This window comes from Lepidochelys kempii, chromosome 1, assembly GCF_965140265.1.
Source record: "Lepidochelys kempii isolate rLepKem1 chromosome 1, rLepKem1.hap2, whole genome shotgun sequence".
NCBI lineage: Eukaryota > Metazoa > Chordata > Testudines > Cheloniidae > Lepidochelys > Lepidochelys kempii.
Window position 1 is genome coordinate 329,583,274 of NC_133256.1, and position 24,893 is coordinate 329,608,166.

General features: G+C 45.3%; 1 protein-coding gene and 1 long non-coding RNA gene across 3 annotated transcripts in view; one reads left to right on the forward strand and one right to left on the reverse strand.

Annotated features, from left to right (window-relative positions):
* Window positions 1-7,734: 7,734 nt before the first annotated feature.
* LOC140905382 (uncharacterized) lies at window positions 7,735-23,148 on the reverse strand. 2 transcript variants are annotated; one of them, XR_012156839.1, is made up of 3 exons: window positions 22,651-23,148; window positions 19,592-19,693; window positions 7,735-9,485 (listed from the first exon to the last, which is right to left on the reverse strand). It is a non-coding gene; the product is annotated as an uncharacterized lncRNA (long non-coding RNA). The 2 variants fall into 2 exon arrangements; XR_012156840.1 differs by lacking the exon at window positions 22,651-23,148 and adding an exon at window positions 22,002-22,227.
* GNAI1 (G protein subunit alpha i1) overlaps window positions 22,310-24,893 on the forward strand; it is a 69,992-nt gene continuing 67,408 nt past the window's right edge. Inside the window, exon 1 of the mRNA XM_073328619.1 lies at window positions 22,310-22,779. Within this exon, the coding sequence (XP_073184720.1) occupies window positions 22,662-22,779 (118 nt within the window). The 5' untranslated portion in view covers window positions 22,310-22,661. The remainder of the gene's footprint in view (window positions 22,780-24,893) is intronic.

Genomic DNA, 24,893 nt, shown 5'->3' on the forward strand with positions numbered 1-24,893 from the left:
GCAATCTCTTTATGATGAAAGTTGTACTTACAAATGTAGAATTATGTACAAAAAATAACTGCATTCAAAAATAAAATAATGTAAAACTTTAGAGCCTACAAGTCCACTCAGTCCTATTTCTTGTTCAGCCAATGACTCAGACAAACAAGCTTGTTTACATTTGCAGGAGATAATGCTGCCTGCTTCCTGTTTATAATGTCTCCTGAAAGTGAGAACAGGAGTTCGCATGGCACTCTTGTAGCCAGTGTTGCAAGATATTTACATGCCAAATGTGCTAAAGATTCCTATGTGCCTTCATGCTTCATCCACCATTCCAGAGGACATGCGTCCATGCTGATGATAGGTTCTGCTCAATAACAATCCAAAGCCATGTGGACTGACGCATGTTCATTTTTATCATCTGAGTCAGCTGCCACAGCAAATGGTTGATTTTCTTTTTTGGTGATTCGAGTTTTGTAGTTTCTGCATCAGAGTGTTGCTCTTTTAAGACTTCGGAAAGCATGCTCCACACCTCATCCCTCTCAGATTTTGGAAGGCACTTCAGATAGTTAAACCTTGGATCAAGTGCTGCAGCTATCTCAATTTAGTACTGTGACACTCTGTACCTCGGGGGAACACCCTGCATTCCCATGTTCATCCTTATAATATGATCGTGTGGTATCCAATGCAAAGTTTCTCATGTTGGGTGTCTTCGGAAGGCTCATGATGCACTGAGCATTGTTGTTATAGTACTGTTATAGGTTGTAATTTCATGTATATAGTTATGAGGCTGAAAATATGGATTAAAACAAGTTCATGGATTAAAACAAGTTCAGGCAAAAACTTTCGAGGAGCAGAGGCCCAGGCAAAACTTTGCAGGAGCAGAGGGGCAGTTCACACCTCATCAGGGTCACCCCCCCTTCCCTTGATCAGTTTGGGACAACAATAAGGTAATGCTCACCTGACTCTGAAGGGGTGGGGGTGGAGGGCAAAGCCAAGAGGGAAGAAAGGACATGATAAAAGGGAGAGAAGTTTGCCATGCTCTCTCTTTCTTCCACCTCCATCTACAGACACCACCACCAAGCGACTGAAGCGCTGATCAAAGGGGAGAGCCTGGCTGAAGAGCAATCTGCCAGCCTGTGGTGAGAAGCATCTAAGTTTGTAGGGGCACTGAAAGTGTTAAGATCACCTTAGAATGCATTTTGCTTTTATTCATTTGACCAAATCTGACTTGTTGTGCTTTGACTTATAATCACTTTAAATCTATATTCTGTAGTTAATCAATTTGTTTATTCTATCTGAAGCAGCGCATTTGGTTTGAAGCATGTCAGAGACTCCCCTTGGGATAACAAGCCTGGTACATATCAATTTATTTGTAAAATTGACGAACTCATATAAGTTTGCAGCGTCCAGTAGGTATAGCTGGACACTGCAAGATGGAGGTTCTTAGGGTTGTGTCCGGGACCAGAAATATTGGCTAGTGTCATTCGGTTGCACTATCCAAGCAGTGGCTGGCCAAAAGTGCTCCCTCACATAGTTGGGAACAGTTTACATACTAGAGGCTGTGCATGAACAGCCCACGAGTGGGGGTTCTCACAGCAGAGCAGGGTAAGGCTGGCTCCCAGAGTCAACGATTGGAGAGACCTAGCAGATCACTGGTCCAGATAACACCAGAGGGGAACGTCACAAGTACCTTCTTTGCCTTTTGTCAAATCTGCAGAGTAAGTGTTCTTAAAATGAACAACATGTGCTGAGACATCATCCAAGACTACTATAACATGAAATATATGGCAGAATCCAGGTGAAACAGAGCCGGAGACATACAATTCTCCCCCAAGGAGTTCAGTCACAAATTTAATTAACACATTATTTTTTTAATGAGTGTCATCAGCATGGAAGCATGTCTTCTGGAATTGTGGCTGAAGCATGAAGGGGCATAAGAATGGTAGCCTATCTGGCATGTAAATACCTTGCAATGCCAGCTATAAAAGTCCTATGCGAACGCCTGTTCTCACTTTCTGCTGACACTGTAAATAAGAAGTGGGCAGCATTATCTCCTGTAAATGTAAACAAACTTGTTTACATTGGTTGAACAAGAGGTAGGACTGAGTGGACTTTTAGACTCTAAAGTTTTGCATTGGTTTGTTTTTGAGTGCACTTATGTAACAAAAAAATCTACATTTGTAAGTTGCACTTTCACGATAAAGAGATTGCAATACAGTACTTGCATGAGGTGAACTGAAAAATACTATTTCTTTGTATTTATTTATAGTGCAAATATTTGTAATAAAAATAATAATGTAAAGTGAGCACTGTACACCTTGTATTCTATGTTGTAATTGAAATCGATATATTTGAAAATATAGAAAAATATCCAAAAATATTTAACAACTTTTAACTGGTATTCTATTGTTTAACAGTGCGATTAAAACTGCAATTAATCACGATTAATTTTTGTAATCGCAATTAATTTTTTTGAGTTAATTACGTCAGTTAATTGTGATTAATCGACAGTGCAAAAATTTATCAGATTAATGAAATGGTCCCTTATTGGCTTAATTAATTTGTTTTCCTATCTCTCTGCCATTTAAATCGCTCAAGCCTCCATTTTTCTATACTGTTATTATACAGATTCAGTTTTTAGATTTATTTGGCAGCACGCTCTTCATTGTGGTTTATTGCAGACTTGCCATGATAGTATGTTAATTTTAATGTCTCTTTAAAGACTCAAAGCTTCATATGCATTTCCTTTTACACCTATAACTGGAGAGATGATTCCAAAAATTATTTGCATTAACTAAAGGCAAGGAAAGGTCACACACTATTTATTTAAAAGGGGACTTTGTCTGAAAATTGTATGTTTTTAAGTTAGTTAAAAAAGATTCGAGTTGATGATGTACCTTTATTATCTTGCTATTTCAGAGTGTTAGTATTTATGTGTCAATATCAATAGCATTCAGATTATCACTTCCGACTTAAAAATAACAAAAAATATTCTGTAATGGCTATTTCAACTGATCTCCTGGAAGGATCAGGAGGGATTTTTTTTCTCCCCAATGTATTCTGGGCTGTTTTTTATCCTTCCTCTGAAGCAGAGATGGAGCTGGCTGGAGATAAGACACTGGATGGTGGTAGCTGGTGCTCGGGAGCAGTACAGAGAATTCCTTCTCAGATGCTTGGCTGGTGGTGGCTTGGCTCACAGGCTCAAGGTCAAATAGATTGCCATTTTCAGGATCTGGAAGGAATTTCCCCCTAGGACAGATTAGCAGGGACCTTAGGGGTTTTTGCCTTCCTCTACAGCATGGGCTGCTTGCTAGGGTCGTGGGCATTGGTACATCTCAGTCCCTCCTATTCTCTGCCTGTGGCACACAATAGTTTAGACTCCTGAGGGCACTAAAACTTTAGATTAATCCAGGTTATTGCCCTCGATGTGGGGGGTAGCAGCGTGGAGTTTAGTGGCCTGTGATGTGGAGGCCTAGATAGGATGATCTGGTGGTCCATTCTGGCCTTAAATTGTATGACATGATACAGTACAACAGCTAAGCTGTGTCCCTAAGAGCTCCTTGTTGAATTCTTTTAAGGTCCTCTTCCAAAACTCTAATTTTTGGCTCCCCAGCTGATCAAACCACAGAAATAACTTTCTAAACATCTGTGGAAACTACTCAAAGATTAACCTGCTCAACTTGATGTAATCCCTTGGGGTTTAGAGAGCATGGCCCCTGTAAATCTTTTTCCTATTGGGGAGGGGGAGCAGTGAGAAAAAGGAGGGAAACTTAGGGGTATGGCTCTGGAGCCCAGGGAGAGAAGGGCTGCAGCTGGGAGACCCTGAACAAAGTAAAGGAGAAAAAACCTTCCTGAAGCCTGGGAAGGACAGGGCAGCCGATCGGGAACACCCCAGGATAGGAGCCAGGAGGAGCACCGTGCCAGGGAGAAATTGCCCGAGAAGGACAGGCCGAAGCTGGAACCAGTATCACTGCTGCCCAAAGCTGGATGGGCCTGTGAGTACCGGGGCTTGTGACTTTGCATTGAGAATAAGGAGGGAGGCTGTAGCTAGTTAAGTGGGGCAGTTGTCTCTCTGTGTGGCTTTGCAGAGAGCGGCAGAAGAGGGCACCAGAGGGATTTGTTGGGAAAAGTTCACTGGCGCTGAAGACGACCAGGAGCACCCAAGACTCACCCTTAAACTGGAACTCTGCTCAGGATTCCTGAACTCTGTGTGCAGACACATTGCTCAGTGCCTGCCCTTTCAGACTGTGTTACCACTGGGCCTGTGGGGCCTTGGTTGAATGCAACCCTGTTCTACTGCTCCCTCTACATTTCCCCTTTTTTTCTCCTCTCATTCCTCTATAAATAAATATCTCCCTTTGTTATATCCATTGTACTTTTCCTGTGGGTGTGGGTGTTCACTCTGGAAGGGTTTGAAACAGGTGCCCCTGGGGTGGAAAAAAAATTTCCTGCTGCATTCCTGAGCACGCCATCTCTTGGCCAGAGCTGCCTGCAGAGCAGACTCCATCTTGGCCACGAAGGCGTTAAAGTTGCATTGATATCACAACTTGCAGGCTTAGAAGAAATTGGAATGGATCAGGAAGACGTTTGAGATGGTGGATCCATTCACACTGAAAAATATAGCTTTTTGGCAACTAACAAAAAAACTACCTTAGAGGTGACCATAATAATGGACTGTAAGTCTTCAGAAATCCAAATGACTCTGCAATGCTCTTTAGACTGATCACCTGGAAGGAAAGACAAATTTTAAAATCAACTAACAGCAGTGCAACAAAGTGATAACGTTGTCTGAATGAACTCAAACAATAGACACCATTATGCAACACCTGGAAAAAGAGTGAAGTCCTGGCCCCACTGAAACCTGTACAAGTTAAGTGGGCCAGGATTTTACCTAAAGTCTCCAGGAGTACAAAACATGGCTGTAAGAGACAGCTTTCACCCTTAACTGTAGTTATCTGCCTTCATAACTTTAAAGACAGAATTTTACAGGTTGCTATGGTAGAGAGATCTTTACTGACTCAAACAGGAAAATCTGTCATTTTCCAAGATTTTTCTCTCCATTTATTGTAGCAGAAAACTGCATTCAATCTTGCAAGAAAACTATTGAGAGATCAGGGTATAACATATACTTTACCATTCACCCAGCAATAATTAAGATTTTTAAAGGAACAGAAACCTTTGTTTAAAAAGCCTGAAGTTCTTAAATTTGCAAAGATTCAAGAGCAGAAAATTTAACTCCAAGAATCTTTCTGGTATTCTTGTGTATTAATACTAGTATGTAATTTTTAATTTTATATTTTCAGATATTTTAGATATGATATTTGAATGATTTTTTTATTAATTATATGTGCGTAGTGTCAATGTTTGTTAACTAATAGGGGACATCACTTGTAATAATTTTATGACAATTTAACTTTTGATAACTTCTTTGACAGGGTAACAAGCCTTGTGAATGGGGGAAGCAATAGATGTGGTATATCTTGATCTTAGTAAGGCTTTTGATACAGTCTTGCATGACTGTCTCAAAAACAAACTAGGGAAATACCTAGAGGGAGCTACTATAAGGTGGGTGCATAACTGGTTAGAAAACCATTCCCAGAGAGTACTTATCAGTGGTTCAAAGTCAAGCTGGAAGGGCATATCAAGTGGGGTCCCACAGGGATCAACTCTGGTTCTGGTTCTGTTCAATATCTTCATCAATGATTTAGATAATGGCTTAGAAAATACACATATAAAGTTTGTGAATGATACCAAGCTGGGAGTGGTTGCAAGTGCTTTGGAGGATAGGATTAAAATTCAAAATGATCTGGACAAACTGGAGAAATGGTCTGAAGTAAATAGGATGAAATTCAATAAGGACAAATACAAAGTAGTTCAATTAGGAAGGAATAATCAGTTGCACACCTACACAATTGGAAATGACTGACTAAGGAGTACTGCAGAAAGAGATCTGAGGGTCATAGTGGATCACAAGCTAAATATGAGTCAACAGTGTAGGGTTGCCAATTTTGCTTGGATGTATACCTGGAGATTTCATCACAGGACACAATCTTTAATTAAAGATTAATCTTTAATTCCTGGAGACTCCAGGACAATCCTGGAGGGCTGGAAACTTACAACAGTGTAACTCTGTTGCAAAAAAAGCAAATATCATTGTGGGATGTATTATCAAGAGTGTTGTAAGCAAAACACAAGATAATTCTTCTGCTCTACTCCATACTGATTAGGCCTCAACTGGAGTATTATGTCCAGTTCAGGGTGCCACATTTCAGGAAAGATCTGGATAAATGGGAGAAAGCTCAAAGAAGAGCAACAAAAATGATTAAAGGTCTAGAAAACATTATGCATAAGGGAAGACTGAAAAAATTGGGTTTGTTTAATCTGGCGAAGAGACGACTGAGAGGGGACATGACAACAGTTTTCCAGTACATAAAAGGTTGTTACAAGGAGGAGGGAGAAAAAATGTTCTCCTTAACCTGTGAGGATAGGACAAGAAGGAATGGGCTTAAATTGTGGCAAGGGCAGTTTAGGTTGGACATTAGGAAAAACTTCCTGTCAGGGTGGTTAAGCACTGGAATAAATGACCTAGAGAGGTTGTAGAATCTACATCATTGGAGATTTTGAAGAGCAGGTTAGACAAACACCTGTCAGGGATCATCTAGATCAATGGTTCCCAAACTTGTTCCGCTTCCAGCAGCTCCCATTGGCCTGGAGCAGCGAACCGCGGCCACTGGGAGCCGCGATCGGCCGAACCTGCGGATGCAGCAGGTAAACAAACCGGCCTGGCCTGGCTCGCCAGGGGCTTTCCCTGCACAAGCGGCTGAACAAGTTTGGGAACCACTGATCTAGATAATACTTAGTCCTGCCATGAGTGCAGGGAACTGGACTAGATGACCTCTTAAAGTTCCTTCCAGTCCTATGATTCTGTAATTCTGATTCAGAGCAGTCTTTGCCTTCCATATATTCTGAAGACTATGTAGAAATAAAGACAAGATCTGTATGAAATATAGATTCATAGATACTAAGGTCAGAAGGGACCATTATGATCATCTAGTCCAACCTCCTGCACAATGCAGGCCACAGAATCTCACCCACCCACTCCTGCAAAAAACCTCTCACCTATGTCTGAGCTATTAAGTTCTCAAATTGTGGTTTAAAGACTTCAAGGAGCAGAGAATCCTCCAGCAAGTGACCTGTGCCCCATGCCACAGGGGAAGGCGAAAAACCTCCAGGGCCTCTTCCAATCTGCCCTGGAGGAAAATTCCTTCCCGACCCCAAATATGGCAATCAGCTGAACCCTGAGCATATGGGCAAGATTCACCAGCCAGATACCCAGCAAAGAATATGATTCATACTCTTTTTCTTTATATAGACCCTTGATCATTCTTTTTCATTTTCTTTTCCTCTTCTGAACTTTTTTTCTTCATCTTTTCAACACTTCACCCTTTTACCAGACCAAGACTGCTAACCAAGGCTGAATTCAGGTTTTTACTCTCAAACATACCTTACCTTAAGGTCCAACTGTGCAACCCTTAGGTTGATGAACATTTACTTACACCAGTTAAATTAAACTGCTTGCATGAATAAGTGTTATCCAACATGAGTAAAGCTTGCACAATCTGGCCCTTACTGATTAATTACTAACATAATTGAATGAAAAGGTTTGTTGCCGGCACAGAGTGCCCGAGGCAAGCAACAGCTGGGTTCGTTGCCCGGTATGCGTCGCGCCAATGACCACAATGGAGTGGAGACGCAGAGTGATTTATTTGAAGCGTCAAAGAGGGCGCAGGGAGACTAAGCTGTCTCAAATCCTGCAGCCGTGCAGAAAATTCCAGTATACATTTTATACCTTTGCCTACTTCACTACACAAGCTTATGCAACCAATTACCTGTTGCCCCATACAATACCGTAGCCAATCAGTTAAAGCAGCCAGTTGTGTTTTTCCTCAGTAGCATTGCCCGAGTCTTGCCTTATTTGGTCCTATTTGTTACTGGTTTTTGCTAAACATTTCTGCCTTATCTATCTGTTTCCCAGGCCGAAGCTGGTCTTGGCTGGTGAGCCGTGTGCAAACCTGTCTGTTTGCGTGCTAGCTTCCTTAGAGTTATGCAGGGTCACAGAAAGTTCAAGGAGCAAAGGGGCCTTAGTTTATCTGGCCTAGAGCAAGAGGGCTTCATTGACATTCGTGGTCTTCCACCCTCCCGAGTTACCTAGTGTACTGCTCACTGTCACCAACAACTCCCTCCTTTGAGACTACTCAACAAGCTTGCAACTGAGTTTTCTCATATTCCCTGGACAATAAGTGATTAAGTGCTGAGGAGTTAGAATCCTCAACAAGAGGATATAATGGGGTTTCTGTGGAGCGGGAGGCACATATCTTGTATATGAGTGCTTTACAACAGGCAAGAAAGGGGAGAATGATAATACACAACACGGCACCTGTGACCAGAAGACGAACAATGCCTCCCCCCAGGTCGGGCAGCCATCCCCAGAGTGAGTCAAAGATAGTGGGCTCTCTTTCCTGGGCTTTCCACTGGTTAAGGGCCTGTTCGGCTGACAGGATGTGCTTGTTAATATCCTGTGAATTTTCTGGGACATACGTACAGCATTCATTCCCAATCAGGGCACACACCCAGCCCTGTGCAGCCAAAAGGTAATCTAGGGCTTGGCGGTTTTGCAGGGACAACAACCGGAGTTGATAAAGTTCCTTGCTGAGGCTCCTCTCTATGGCCAAGGTATCATTGGTGAACTTGGTGAGGAATACAGAGAGCTGGTGATAGAGCTTGGCCAATCTACCCACACCATATGCTGGGAGAAGGATCATACCGAATCTATCTTTCTCACTAATGGGTTCGGGGGCATACAGGGACTGCTGGTGCCAGCGCCGGCCCGATGGGAGGTGGGCCATGACCCGAAGGGAGTGGCGTTTGCTTTTATCCACCCATCACAGAGGTCTGACCAGTTGTGGGGTTGCCCTCCAAGGGAAGCTGGCTGCATGATAGGGGATCTGGGAACATATCCAGCAGTTGGAAAGATTAAATTCCCGGGAAAAGGCGGTTTTGAGGGCCTCATAGGTATTTACATTCAAATTAACGGTTCCCATCCATCCCTTCTTTAGAGAGAGAGATGGGGAATACCAGGCAAATGACACCCACTATGAGGGACCTCATGATATATATGCCCTTGTAGCCCTCCCCCCCGTGCTTATGTCTTTTTAAACAATAATTTGAGTCCAAGATTGTCGGAGGGTGACATGGTGACGGGCTGCACGGTCCACTGTTCTGCTGGTGGAGGAGCAGGCACCACCTTCAGGCGAGAGTGATGGATCCAGTTTTTGTGTCCCTCGACCTTTGCCGCCGTGTGGGAAACCAGCAGGACGGTGTGGGGTCCCTTCCACTTCTCTTGGAGGGGCTCATCCTTCCAGGTACGAACCAGCACGGAGTCACCTGGCTGCAAGGAGTGGACAGGGGAATCCAATGGAAGAGGCTGGAAGTCTTTGGTATACCTGTGGAGAGAAGAGAGAACAGGAGACAGAGAGCACATAAACTGAGATAAAAAACCACATCCTATTTCCCACTCCCCTGCCAGAACCGGTGTCCCATTCATAGGCCATGCCCTTCCAAACATAAATTTCAAAGGGACTAAGCCCTAATCTACCCTTCGGGAGAGCGCGGACGCGGAACAGGACAAGGGGTAGAGCATTGGGCCATCGCAGGGAGGCTTCTTGGCACACTTTTGAGAGGTGTCGCTTAAGGGTTTGATTGGTGCGTTCCACTACACCACTGGCCTGCGGTCTCCATGGCATATGGAGTTTCCAAGGGATCTGTAAGGCATCTGAGATGTTTTGAACGATCTTTGATGTGATGTGCGTCTCATTGTCAGATTCCATCCACTGGGGGAGTCCGAAGCGGTGAATAATTTCCCTAACGAGCTTGAGGGCCACTGTTTTGGCAGTGCAATTACGGCACGGGAAGGCTTCAGGCCATCCGCTGAATTGGTCCACCAAGACGAGGAGATATCTGAACCCTTGAGTTCGGGGAAACTCAGTGAAATCTATTTGCCACACCAGTCCGGGGCCTGGAGTGGGTTCCAGGGTAGCTGGTGTTACTGGATGTACTGGCCAAGGGTTATTCTTTTGGCAGACTAAACAGTCAGCTTGTATCTGGGTAGCCAGCGGTCGGAGTCCAGAAGTTAAGAAGTATTTTCCCATTAGCTGGATAAGGGCCTCTCTGCCGGCGTGAGTGGTTTGGTGTAGCTGCTGCAGTACTGGCCGGATCAGGCCCTTCGGTCAGAGGATCTTCCCTTCCGGGGAATGAAGCCATCCCTCTTTGTCCTGAAGACTGAGTTTGTCAGCTAGTTTCCTCTCTTCCCCAGAGTACTGAGGGGTTGGAAGCTCCCCCATTGATGGGATAAGGGTATGCATGTGGGCATCCTCAGCTGCCGGTGGAGTCGAGGTGGCGGCATGCTTGGCTTCTCTGTTTGCCCTGGCATTGCCCCTGGCCACATCTTGATTTTCCCTTTGATGGGCTCTACAGTGCACCACAGCTAGTTCTGAGGGGAGTTGTACAGCTTCTAGGAGCCGGAAAATTTGGGGCCCATACTTGACTGGGGAGCCTTGGGCTGTTAGCATTCCCCTTTGCTTCCACAGGCCAGCATGAGCATGCAGCACCCCAAAACCATACTTTGAATAAGTGAAAATGTTGACCCGCTTTCCCTTTGACAATTCGAGTGCACGGGTCAGGGCTACTAGCTCAGCCAGCTGGGCAGAGGTCCCGGTGGGCAACCTCTTGGCCTCTACGGTATCATGGAGGGTCACGACAGCATAACCCGCCCTCCTTTGCCCCTCCATGACAATGCTGCTACCATCAGTGTAACACTCATAATCTGCATTTGGGAGCAGCTGATCCTTCAAGTCCTGGCGGCTGGAGCATTGGGCATCTATGATCTCTAAACAGTCGTGTTCCTGTTCCTCTGTTTCTGGCAAGAGGGTGGCTGGGTTAAGGGTGGGGCAAGACTGCAAGGTGACCTCGGGGTTCTCTAACAGCTTAGCCTGATACCGAGCAATCCGAGCCTGGGTGAGCCAGAGCCCACCCTTGGTGTCTAGCAGGGCTCGGACCATATGGGGAGTATAGATTTGCATAACCCCTCCCAATGTTAGCTTCTCGGCTTCCTCAAGTACTAGGGCAGTAGCTGCGAGCGCCCGTAAACATGCTGACCAACCCTTTGCAACCTGATCCAGTTACTTAGAAAAATAAGCCACGGGACATTTCCAGGTCCCCAACAACTGGGTTAGCACTCCCAGGGCCACCCCTTTTCGTTCATGTATATACAATTGAAATGGCTTTGAGAGATCCGGCAGACCCAGGGCTGGAGCTTCCATCAGCTTCCTTTTTAGGATTTTAAATGCCCTGTCGGCTTCTGGGGACCAGTGAAAGGGGTTGTGATCTGTTCCCTTGACACAGTCATATAACGGTTTAGACCATAGTCCAAACTCTGGGATCCAGATCCTGCAGAAGCCCACCATACCCAGAAAAGCCCTGAGCCGTTTACAAGTGCTTGGGGTAGAGACTTGACAGATAGCTTCCTTTCTTTCGCTTGAAAGCTGACGCTCCCCTTGCCTTAGCTGTAACCTGATTCCGCTCCACCTCAGACAACAGGGTTCTCAGGAGGATATTACAGTTGTCCCAGTCCGGCTTGTGATCCTTAGAGTTATGCAGGGTCACAGAAAGTTCAAGGAGCAAAGGGGCCTTAGTTTATCTGGACCTAGAGCAAGAGGGCTTCATTGACACTCATGGTCTTCCACTCTCCCGAGTTACCTAGTGTAGTGCCCAGTGTCACCAACAGGTTCAAATGGCACAATCTATATTTAATATTAATAAACATAATATGCAAATTTCAGTGTTTTTAAATTTCAATAGAAAACCTGACCTCTGAGTAAAGGTTATACAAACTGGGCATGTTTAGTCTTGAGAAAAGAAGACTGAGGGGGGACCTAGTAACAGGCTTCTAATATGTTAAGGGCTGTTATAAAGAAGATTGTGATCAACTGTTCTCCATGTGCACTGAAGGCAGTACAAGAAGTAATAGACTTAATCTGCAGCACAGGAGACTTAGGTATTTGGACGAACTTTCTAACTATAAGGATACTTAGGGACTAGAAATGGTTACAAAGGGAGGTTGTGCAATCCCCACCACTGGAGATTTTTATGGACAGATTAAATAACCACTTAATAGGGATGGCCTAAGTATACTTTGTCCTGCCTCAGCATGGGGGGATTAGTTTAGATCAGTGGTTCTCAAAGCCAGTCCACTGCTTGTTCAGGGAAAGCCCCTGGCGGGCTGGACCGCGCCCCTTGGCCTGCGCCGCTTCCCGCAGCCCCCATTGACTTGGAGCAGCGAACCTCAGTCAGTGGGAGCCGCAATTGGCCGAACCTGCGGACGTGGCAGGTAAACAAACCGGTCTGGCCCACCAGGGGCTTTCCCTGAACAAGCGGCAGACGAGCTTTGAGAACCACTGGCTTAGATGACCTCTCAAGGTCCCTTCCAGCCCTACATTTCTATAATTTTAAGATTAATAAACAGAATATGCACAGTTTAGTGCATCCTCCCTTGGACATTCTCCCATCCTTGTATTATCTTTGGTGAGGTTAACAAGTCACCACTGTTTTCCATCTGAGATGGGATTCTGTGCTGCACCTCTTACAGCTGTAGCACAGAACTTGCAGAGAGCAGGGAGAGGTCCCAAGCTACCCTTAAGATACCTTTGTATCCTCTTGATCCTGGGCTGTGTTGGGGACTGAAGTGACCCCAAGTGTAACTGAGTTATGGCAGCCTCCCTTGGTTGTCTTATGATCTGTAATATGCCTGGAATGCCTGGAATTTCTGCAACATGCTCCCAACTCACCCCTATGCCAGGGCTTAAAAGGGGGTCTCAAAGGGAAGTCTTTTTGCTGTCTTCTGCAGTGCCTATGTCGCAGGAATCCTCCCCCAGCTAGAACTGGCACATTTAGGGCCCTTTATACAGCTCTGGCCCTTTTACCATGTGTAAATAGGCCAGAGCAGGGTGTGAGAGGCTCAACCATTGTGTCTTTTTGGATTTCAGGATTTCTCTCCCTTCTAATGTCTTTTGTGGGGAATATCCCCTTCACTCTACATATGCCTGGAGAAACAAGGCAAAATGGTTTCTGTGGACCATCTTGAACATATTGAGCAGACTCTGCCAATCAGGAAACCTGAAAAAATGTCATTGTAATTCAATATCTGAAAGTGCACCACCAAAAAGTTGCACTGAAAATTTCAGACACAGAAAAGAATGTTTTACTCAACTTTGGCAACGTTTTTGCTAACAAGAAAAATTGTTCATGAGTTGTCAAATTCACATCAGATGTGTGTCTACTAGGTATTCAAATCTAGTGACATTTATGAATGTGATGTTTACTGTGAAGGACCATGCCCAAAGGAGAAATTCAAATGTGACTAAAAGTGAAATAATCATGATTTGACTTAACACTTAACTATAAACTTTTTTAAAAAAATGTCTAATTCTCCTAGCAGTGGCATCTCATTCCTGTTCTGCTGTGACAAACCTAAACGCATAATTATGTGACATCAAGACTGCCATTATAGCCCTGCAGAAGCTCAGGTTAATATTTTTAGATAATTACAAGTTTTTGAGAAGCATACTTATTAATTTAATAATTATTTATTTTGTAGGGGCTAAGAAATATCTTATCCCTCTTGCTTACTTGGGGCATTCAGCACACCAAATCATGATTATTTCATTTTCAGTTCAGGTTGTATGGGAATGTTGGGGAATGGGGCCTTCTTTGGTATGATTTTTCATATTATATCATAATAAAAAGCCTTTTCAAAACATATGCATTATACTACAAGAAATCCATTTACTGGAGCAGCTATGGCCTGATACCATAACTCTTCTAGAGTCCTCATATCTATGACATCTCAGACCATTGCTCCCTGGAGTCTCAATAACTGAGAGATGACCAGTGTGACTTGTGGGGAACCGGACGTTTTTTCTGAAAGGTTAATTTAAAATAAGTTAAGCATCAAATTGCCCCTCTATCTCTTATTTCTGGCATTTAAAAATACTTTAACTGCAAATATTTTGCCAGAAATTATCTGTAAGGATTACTGGATTGCATAGTATGCTCACACAAAACTGATTCTCCTCTCCATTAGTGTAATTAGAATTAATTCCACAGAAGTAAACAGAAGCTGCACTATGTATCTGAGGGCAGAATCAAGCCCTACATTATAAGGCATTCACCCAGCTCTTCTATCTAACACTGTTACTCTTCTGCAACACATTAAATTTTATTTTCACTGAAATCTCCACGGCACTGATAGTAATTACTTGCATCCATTGCATTCTTATCAGTATATTCAAATTATTATACTGTCCAGTTGCCTGCTCAGTCTACTAACATTATCCAGCTATGATACTATAAAATTTACAAACCACATGTTGTTTAGTGCTTTTGGCTGCAACAAAAATTCTGGTTTGCATTAAATGTAGATGGGCAAGTTGATGATATCGATTTGATGAAGTCTGTAGTGGAAAAGCCATCCCTACAGAGGTGTTACATTTAACATCTGGATGCTTTTTTTCACCAATGAAATTAATGTACTGGGACAGGACTCTCAACTGGTTTATTATCATCTGAAGCAACTCCTGACTATTTTATGTTTTTATTAGCTACATTCCTGCACTGGTTATGTTACAAATGTTGGCATGAATTTTAATTTCCAACAGTAGTATAATTTTCTAAGGCATGCAATGACTTATTGTGTCTACTTAAATAGGAGAGTAAATTATTTACAAAGACCTTCAAGACCATTTTAATTTACCATCTCTTGGTGGGAGTCCAACTACAAATATATTACTAGGTGGTGTGCTCACAGTTAAATAGTGGCTTCTTGGGCCCAGATCCACAAATGGGAGCTAGGTGTTGGACAAGTGTCACAATACCTAACTTTTAGGTACCTATACAATCACAGGAAGAGCACGGCTATCCACAAAGCCTGAGTTAGGAACCCATGCTCCTATACAATGAAAGGGGAGAGATAGGCACCTTAGAATGCCATGCACTAAGCCAGCACACTAGGCAGGGAGCCACCTAAACTAGTCAGTAGGGGATGCTGGTGAGAGGGGGATGATAAGCCACATCCTTCTCATGGAGTTTGGTGCCTAAGTCTGGGTTGCAGGGAGGCATCTATCTCTGCGTGTGATTCATGAACCAGGGAAAGATAAGCATTTGGCTGCCTAAATTTTGTCTGGGGCCCAATCAGAGGCTGTCTAACTTCACATGCTGCTGCTGCTACTGACTACCCTATGAAATATACTAATGTGGGTCTCCCTCAGTCTCTCCTATTGAAGTTTTTTCCAGTTTAATTAAATAATTGAATGACTAAATATTAATTGGGTCAGAGAGAGTTAGAATTACTCTGTAGCCCCGGGGTTAGGGAACTTACCTTAGACGTAGCAAACTCTTGTTCAAATCCCTTCGCATCAGGCAGAGGGATTTGCATCAGGGGTCTCCCACTTCCCAGGTGATTAACCTAACTACTGGGCTAAAGGTTAGAAGGAATGACTCCCTTCCTCTCTTCTCCCCTGTCTTGGGTAGAGTTAAGTAGCCTCAGTGCATGCCTATTGGAGAGGATCCCACACACAAGTTAAGCAGATGAACACTGGTCTTTCCCCTGGTTCATGAATTACTCTAGGGCCTAGGTGGGAGACAGGGGTCTGGGCACCTAGTGGGAGATAGCAGTGCACACGCTCAGAGGTAAAAACACAGGCGCCAAGGAATTTTTACTGCAAAGATAGGTGCTGAGTGACTTTAAGCACCTATGGGGTTAGGCGGCAGCCGAGCAGCAATTTTATGGATTGCAGTCGTGTCTAAAAATGGGACTTAGGCCCCTACGTACCTTGTACTTCCCACCCATATAAGCTATTGAGAACTGAGGACAACTCATTCTGTCAGGCCTGGTACATCTGTTATATATAACAAATGCCACAAGTCTACCTAAAAGTGAGTTAAAGTCAATATGGAAAATGCCAATTAAAGAAAAACAAAATCCATCATTTATATGTGGTAGTTTGGGGTCTAGAATGAGGCCCAATTATGCATCCATTGGAGTCAATGGAAACTGAACTGGGGCCTCAGTTCTCCAGGCAGGGATTATCTTTGTGTTAGGTGTTTGTACAGGGCATAGCAGTATGTGGTTCTAGCCTACGATTCGGATCCCTAGGCACTGTGGTTCAAATGATAAATAATAATGGAGTGTTACAGCTACAAAAATGCCAGGCAATGGAGAACTGGGATCAAAAGTCTCATCCAATCAAACTAATTGCATACTTGCTAAGTGTAAAGTGTGATGTTACTAACATAACCTGTGACTGTATAGATCATTGGTGGAACCAAGGTCCTTTAATGGCACCAAATCTTGTATAAAGGGGGTCAAATAAGGTGTCTAGGACAAAGTTATGGTTTGCTGGTTATGATTATTCTATCAGTATGCATGTATCATTTTTGTATTTAAAGTGATAAGTATCAGCTCTATACTGTCTGTATTTCAAACCTGTGCTGTGCTTCTGGGTGACACCCCAGACAATTTGGCATCAGCACTATCTAGCCTGCTTGATGGCCCATTAAGGACCATCAGCTACACAACTGACCCACTGAGCGAAGGTAGATACACCTTGTGACTCAGCAAGGTATGCAGGGACCTGCCTATGGACAGAACTCTAAGGTTTTTCTATGCCATGTGCAGGATAGCATGTCTTTGGAACAAAGAAAGCAGAGACCACATGGCAAGAGACTATAAAAGGCTGATGCATCTCCTCCACCTTGTCTTCAATCCTACTTCTTGCCTCTGGAGGGACTTTGCTACAAACTGAAGCTCTGAACAAAGGACTGAATGACCCTTCCCAGCTGTGGATGTACTCCAGAGACTTGATTTGAACCTGCAGTTTATTCTAACCACTGCTACAAGCCTAAACCAAGAACTTTGCCATTACTGTATGTAATTAATTCCATTTAACCAATTCTAGCTCTCATCTATATCTTTTTCCTTCTATGATTAAACCCTTAGATTTTTAGATTCTAAAGAATTGGCAACTGTGTGATTAGTGGGTAAAATCTAACTTGTATATTGACCTGAGTCTGGGACTTGGTCCTTTCGGATCGAGAGAACCTTTTTTCTTTTACTGGCGTATTCGTTTTCATAACCATTCATCCCCATAATGAGTGGCACTGGTGGTGATACTGGGAAACTGGAGTGTCTAAGGGAATTGCTTGTGTGACTTATGGTTAGCCAGTGGGGTAAAACCAAAGTCTTCTCTGTTTCGCTGGTTTGGTTTGCGTCGGGGTGCAAAGGAACCTCAGCCTTGGGCTGTAACTGCCCAGCTATAAGCAATTTGTCCTGAACTGGTATTCTCAGTTGGGTCCCATGAAAACCAGCATCGTTACATAAGGGGACTATTGTCCCCTTACTAAAACTCGGTGGGGGTGTTTTGGTTGGTTAGCTCCCAGTACCAAAAGAAAGGGGAAGGGTCAGCGGGAAATCAGGACTCTGAGGCTGACAAACCCCAGGAACAATGGGGAGAGGCCAATGCTCCAGGTTAGCCTGGCCTCCCTGTCAATCAGGCTGATCAGAGAGTCAGGAGGTTGGGGGGTTCCCGTCCTCCCTGTGAGCTGGAATTGCCTGGGTCAGACAGAGTGGGGCCGAGCTAAGGAGAAAGCAAGGGCCCAAGCTGAGCTGGGGAGAAGAGCCGTGCCAGATCCAGAGGGGCCAGAAAAGAAGCCCAGGAAGCAGGTCCAAACTGGGAGCAGAGTCACAGAAGCAGCCCACAGACCAGACCTGTCCTGGGAGCAGAGCTGCAGCAACCAGAGCCAGAGGGGCCAGAGAAGCAGCCCAGGGAGCAGCAGCAGCCATGCTGAGGCAGAGTAGAACTAGAGATGGAGCTGGAGCAGTCCAGAGCTGAGTGCAGTGAGCAGCTGGGGAGAGTAAGGGGGACCCGGGGCAGTGGGCCCAGCGCAGGGAGATGCCCTCAGCCATGAGGCCTTGCAGGCCAGACTTGAAGGGGGATCATAACCCTGACAGGGCGGGGTCAACGCTGGGAAGAAGGGTCCTGCCACCTAGAGCCTGAGGGTGTGTGGTTATCGCCAGAGCAAGTGTCTGACCTGCAGCATCCCTGCAGCACAGCCAGGCCCTGAGAAGGGGCCTGAAACTTGTGAGGAACAGACTGAACTTTCTTTGCATTCCAGAGATGCTGTTTGTGATGTCCCTGTGCCACAGAGCGGGATTATGTGTTTTCCTTTAACCTTTTCCATTTTTTCCTTATTTTTTTAAATCGATTGCTGTTTAATAAATTGTATTTGCTTTGAACTGTATGTAATGATCAGTGGGTCAGGGAAGTGTCCAGTGTGGAGAGAGCACCCCGGAGTGGGAACTCCCTAGCCCCTGCCCTAAGTGACCACAACAAGGTTGGGGGTCAAGCTCTCCGGGAATCCGAGTCCAGTCTTGTTTGGATTACGAGGACTCTGCCACACAGGAGAGTGGAAGGGGAGCCCTTGAGGTCAGGCAGGGCTCTGGGTAAAGGAAGTGGGAGTGAGGACTCAGATCCTTTTGCTAGCCCACTTCACCGCCGTACTGTATAAGCCAGGAAAGTTCCCCACAATAGCGGGACCATTTCCCTGCTCACCTAAAGGTTAGATACTGCAACCATTACGCATGTTGGAAACACTTCCGTGGGTTTTCCCATGAAATTCAATGAGACTATTTGGCTGAGTGGTCACCAACAAGGGTTGCACAGTTTAGCCCTATATATAAGATACATGGATCATAATGTGACCCTTCTCCTATGTGTCATCGACAGCAACAATGTCTGGATTCAAATAGCTAGGGATGTCTCTTACAACTAACAAACCCCACCAGCTCAAACCCTCAACCAGAATTTCTGGGGTCACTACATACTTTCCTTGGGGGTTCTTAATAGGCAATAATCCTCCACTCACAGGCAGTGAATCGATGTAATAAACATTTAAAAGCTTAGTTGGGGAAAAGGAAACAGCATCAACTAAGGAAAACACAACTACACTATATCAATAATAAAACACTTTCCCATGGCAGTAGTCCATTAATTCTGTTCCCTGCCTGCTGGTGTCAACATCCAAGAGGCAAATGTCCCTTTACCACATCACTTCTCACTTTCCCATCACTGAACCCCACTTTCTGTTCGGTGTAAGTGGGTAGCATGGCTCCAGAGTCCTGAGATGCACTTGATCAGGCCTGTCCCAAATCCCTCAGGTCTGCCTGGTTGTGTCCTGCAATTCCATCATCTAACCCAGCTATAGTAGTTTCAGCTTTATTCAGTAGCTTGATAGGAGGGGCCATATTGGAGTTCACTCAGCTCCATCCTCCCTGGGCCCCAAGGAAGGGGGTTAAACCTCTGAAAGCCACAGAATTCCTGTACTACATCCTATGTACCTCAGGCCCACTGGCTTCCATGATTCCATCTTATTCCCTATTGTCTGCTGCCCCAGTCCCTCCCTCAGGGAGAGGAGAAAGTGGTAAAATAGCTCCACATACCAAAGAGAGTAGCTGTCCTCTATCTGCTTCCTCCAGTCCTTTGCTCCATCTCACTTGCAAAACCCAGGCTTTTGCACATGTGGGAAAAGGGGGGGGATGATGCTGTGGAGATGAAATTCTTCATTTCTGTATACTCTAAATTTTATAACAAATCCCTGTCCCAAGGGGAATGACCTGTCCTACTGTCAAAATTTGAACCACTGCGATGAAGAACACTACAAACATGCTGCGATTCTCAGCTCAAAAGGAGTAAGTTAAAAGTGATTGAATTCAGAATTACTTTTCTTAAATTAGTAGATATGTACAAAGGAACTGGGTTATTTTACAAAAGCTCATCTGGAATTTCATACACATCATTTTTGCAATCCCTCAAATAGCCAACCTAGTGACCCAAATCCCCCTGATTTTATTTCATGGCCACCATTCCTCCATCTATTTTAATCTACTTTAAGGATCACTGTTGTAGCATTATTCACCCGCTTCATTCTTGGAAATGAGTAAATTATGCAGCTGCTCCCAAAACTCCCTGGTTTGAGAAATGAGACTGACACTAGGTCTCCCAGATGGCAGTGCAGAAGCCACAGTAGACCATTGTTTATTTTGATACGTAATAACACTAATAAATAGCAGAGCTAGTAAAAAGTTGTTCATTTTTTAAATGAAAAATAGCTTTGGGGAGATGGTGGTTGGGGGAAGGTGCCAGAAGTGAACCAAAACTGAGCATGGAAAGCACATGTGGCTGGAAGAGGTGGCAACTGATTGGGGTGGGAGGAGCAGGGCAGGAAGCAGATTCTTGTGATGAAGGAGGATGAGGAGAGCTGCATCTTCCCTTTATGCTGCTAATTATACACTTGAGATTTATGACTTCTGGCCCAGGAAGCTGTTTCCTGCTGCTGGTTAACCGAACCATTTTTCTTCAAATTTGGCTTCATTTTCTTTGCTGAGTGATGACTTAAATCATGCCAAATTTGAAATGTTACGTTCAGTTTGAGAGTTTAAGGTATTTTAATGGGGAATAATTTCTTCACTAAAAAATGAAATTTTTTCAACCATAATTTGATACCAGCTAAACTTAAAAAAAAAAAAAAAAACAAATACCCTTCAATTGAAGTCAGTTGTGGACATTTTCACAGAGGGGATTTTTTTAGTCTGTGAATATCGGAAGGAACTGCAAGTTTCTCATCTTTAACTATACAATAGTGTTCACTGTTCCCAAGAGAGAACGTGACATCTTCTTCAGTAACAGTGGTTCTTTGAGCTGTGTTGTCCAAATCAGTTCTGTTTCTGGTGCATGTGCACCCCGCATACAGGAGCCCAGGTTCTTTTGGGCAAGCTCAACTGGGCCCACGCCCTTGCACCCCATCTGCCCTCCCCTGCACCCCAGGGCCTAAATAGCAGGGGCCCCAGAATGGCTGCAACTGGGAGAGGGTGCCATGGTGGCAAGGAAGCAGGAGGAGTGCAGTCCAGGTACCGTGAACCACAGTTACTGCTTAGGGTTGCCATCTTTCTAATGGCTAGTAACTGGATTCCCAAGGCCCCACCTCTGCTCCGCGTCTTTCCGCCGAGGCCTGTCCCTGTTGCTCATGCCTCTTCCCCCTCCGGTCTCTGAATCATCTAGATATCCCTTCACCCCTTGGACTCCCCCGGGACCCTCTGCTCCAGGGCTGGGACTGGAGCTGCTGCAGCTTGACAAGGAGCCTGCCTGCTGGTAGGAGGCAGCCCTGGCTGAGCAGGGGCTGGAAAGGGTTAATGACCCAGCACCTCCCCATGCCCTGTGGTAACTGGACTTCTGATGCCCTTCAGCACATGTGACCAGAGACGGCCAAGTCCCCTTTTTGACCGGACTTTCCGTTCCAAAACTGGGCACCAGGCAACCTTAAATGGCAGCCAGAGCCCCCAGAACGAATTGTCTGGGTGAAACCCAGACGGGCTGCGCGGCAGCCGTATGCCGGGTAGGTCAGTCCTGCGCCCAGTCACCCCCCGGGCCAACTCCTGCCATGGCGCTGCAACCACGGGAGCCAGCCTCATCATGAGAGAAGTTCCACCCCCTAGCGAATTTGAGCCCTCTGATTGGCTAACGCCCCCGTTTCTGGGGCAGACTAACCAATCAGAGCTGCTGCAGCCAGAGCTCCCTGTCCCCTCTTTGTCACAGGAGAGAAGCGGCAGCTACGGGGCCCGCCCTCCCTCCTCTCCTTCTCTCAGCAAGGGGGCGACAGGGCGGTTCCTGGCGCCTCCTCGCTCCCTTTTAAACGAGTTTCATGACTTTTGAGCCCCTGGGGATTACTGTAGAACTCCTGCGCGCCCCCCGCAAGGCGCTCGGTCGCGGTTGGCTGATGCACTCCCCTGACCGGCCTAGCCGCACTGAACGGGTGGGCCGGGCTTACTTTCCCCAGCCAACGGGCGGACTCACCCGCTCCTGTTGGTACAGTCTTGAATGGGTGACTCCTCCCTTCAGTAAGACTGGTACAGTCTGGTACTACAACCGTTGAAATTCGAAACTCCCTCAACTCTGGTCTCTGGTTTCCCCGTTAACAGAATTTTTATTAAAAACGGTCGGCCCGGTGACGTCACGCAGACGCAGCGTGGACTGGGAGAGGTGGTTTGCCCTTTTCCACCCTCCCCCCATTTTTCATCTGGGTTTCTTACCCCCCCTTCTTTTCCATCCCCCTCACCCCTGTTTCGCCACAAGCTTTCTTTATCCCGAGCAGCCGTGCGCACGCGCACTGCCTTCCCCTAGAGCGAGCAAGACTGAACGCGAGCGAGCGGCTCGCGCTCCCTCACGCGAGGTGTTTGGCGCGCGCGCGCTGGTGGGGAGCGCGAGAGACAGGCGGCGCCTCGGGAGCTGAGCAGCATCACTGGGCTGAGGGAGCTCGGGGAGAGGGAAGTGGGTCTCTGCTCTCGGGACCGTTGGCTCAACTCACGCCCGGACAGAAACGGCTCTGAGCCTTGTCTGGTCAGCGTCGTCCCCCCCACATCCCGGTGCGCGCGTGTGGGGGTGAACTCTGTCACCTGAGCGCCTCCACAGGGGGGCTTCTGGGCGGGGATCGTTAAGCACCTACCGCCCCCCAAGATGGGCTGCACGCTGAGCGCGGAGGACAAGGCGGCGGTGGAGCGGAGCAAGATGATCGACAGGAACCTGCGGGAGGATGGCGAGAAGGCGGCCAGGGAGGTCAAGCTGCTCCTCCTAGGTAAGGGACCGGGCTGCTGCACTTCCCGGCCCGTGGGCCCGGTGCCCCCGGGCCGCTGCTCTGTGCCTGCCCGCCCTGGGCTCCTCGGGGCAGGGATCCTGCTTCGCCTGTGCGCTGGTGGCAGCCGGTGACTCCCTCCCCGGGGCCTGGCACGGTTCCGGGTAACACTCCTGAGCGCCCGCTGCCGAGGGCGAGACGTGGCGTGTGGCACCTTGGAGATGTCACTGCCCCGTGTGGGGATCCCTCACGAACGGGACCGTGGATGTTCTTGTGGCCGCCATGCCTCATAAGTTCTCGGGGAGTGGGGATGGGGAAGGCAGCCTCTCCCGAAGAGCGGCGCGCTTGGCCTCTACTGGCTCGTGGAAGAATTTACGGAAATTGGAATGATCAGTGTTGTAATGTAGCCAGCACCCTGGGGTTGGACGATTTTTACTTTAACGCTTGCCCCCTGTAGACATGCCCACACGTTTCACACTCGCCTTTTGAAACAGCACACGTTAAAGGAACACACAAAAGGGTACTACTTTTACTCTCCCTATGTTCTGCTTCCAGGAGGAACACTTATTTTGACTATACTTTAAATATCTATCTTAAAATCACCTTTTGTGATTGGGTTTTTTTGCAATGCGTAATTAAATGAATCACTATATATTTGTCTTCTGCATTCATACAGTTGTGGCAGTAGTTTGTTAGTCCTTTCCATGATGATTTGGGGTTGGGGTTTTTTTTGACATATTTTTAACAGTGTTTGGGGAATGTGGGGATGTATAAATCAGGAAGTTTAAGAGGTTTTAAAAAATCGGAAGTGAACATTTAAAATCCTTCACTTAAGTAAATGTTACATAATCCTTAGTTACCAGCAGAAGATACTTTTAAAATTAATGAGGGAAGTGAGATTTGCACCACACTATTATTGTGAGGTATCTTGTATTATATATTTTAAAAGTACAAACTGAACAGGGATATATTAACCCACATATGCAAACTCAGTGAACTGCATGGTTTTTCTGCCTTTTAGAAGCTGCACTAGTAGTTGATGGTAATTTCAAAAGGAAAAGTTTTCTGATTTTTCCCAGGAAATGTTAACTGCCAGAATAATACTCTGATATATATTTTTGCACAGGAAACAATTCTTCTTCTTTTCTATTCTAACGTCTAAAATGGCACATTGGATATCTGTTGCACAGGAAACTTAAGTTCTCTCCTGGATAGGTGTAGAGGTGAAACAAGCTTTGTATGGAGAAAAACAAATGTAGTCCTACACTGCATTCATGCACTTGACATTTTTCTTATGAAGGAAACAACTGATTTTTTTTTTCAGAATATCAGGCCTGTCTGGTTAGTGCAATGCTTCCTCAGCCATTGATTGATTGTAGCATGAAAGGTTAAAAGTATGTCAGTGTTAAAAGTGTAGACATTCTAGTGTTTCTGTTCCTGAAGGTGATAGAAACTGATCATTTTATTATTATGGTAGTGCCTACAAACTCCAACCGAAATAATTTTTTTAAGCATTTTACTATTTTCTGTGAAGTTTTAATTTGTGCACTTCTAGTATGCACAAATATTTGCATGACATCCATAGACGCACACTTTGAACATACCCTTTTAAAAGCATGATTTTTAGATAATTGTATTTTCACTTTTGTATTTCACAATTAATAAAGTCCTCTCCGCAACTGTTTCTCCTTAATTAAAAGTTTCACAAATTCAGGGTTTGTAATATAGGAAAATACATAGACTTCTGTACAGTTTTCATGCAGTCCCAGTGTATATAGCTTATCTGCTCATACCAATACATTTTGAGAATAGCATAACCCAGGAGTTGAAAGCTTGCTTCAGTTAAAATGGGCTGTGAAAATCAGAGAGAGAATTTTTATTGGGGCTGGATCCTAAAGTAGTTGTGCAGGAAGAACCCATTGAAAATAATTGGACTAAGATTTTACATAATTAAGGACAGCATGAACAGGCCCATAATTCAGAGAATACCTCTTGACCTATTTGTGTGGCTCATACTGCACCAAAGTTGGTTTGTTTCTCCTGGTGTTTTTTCTTGCTACATAAGAATGGCCATACTGGGTTAGACCAAAGGTCCATCTAGCCCAGTATCCTGTCTT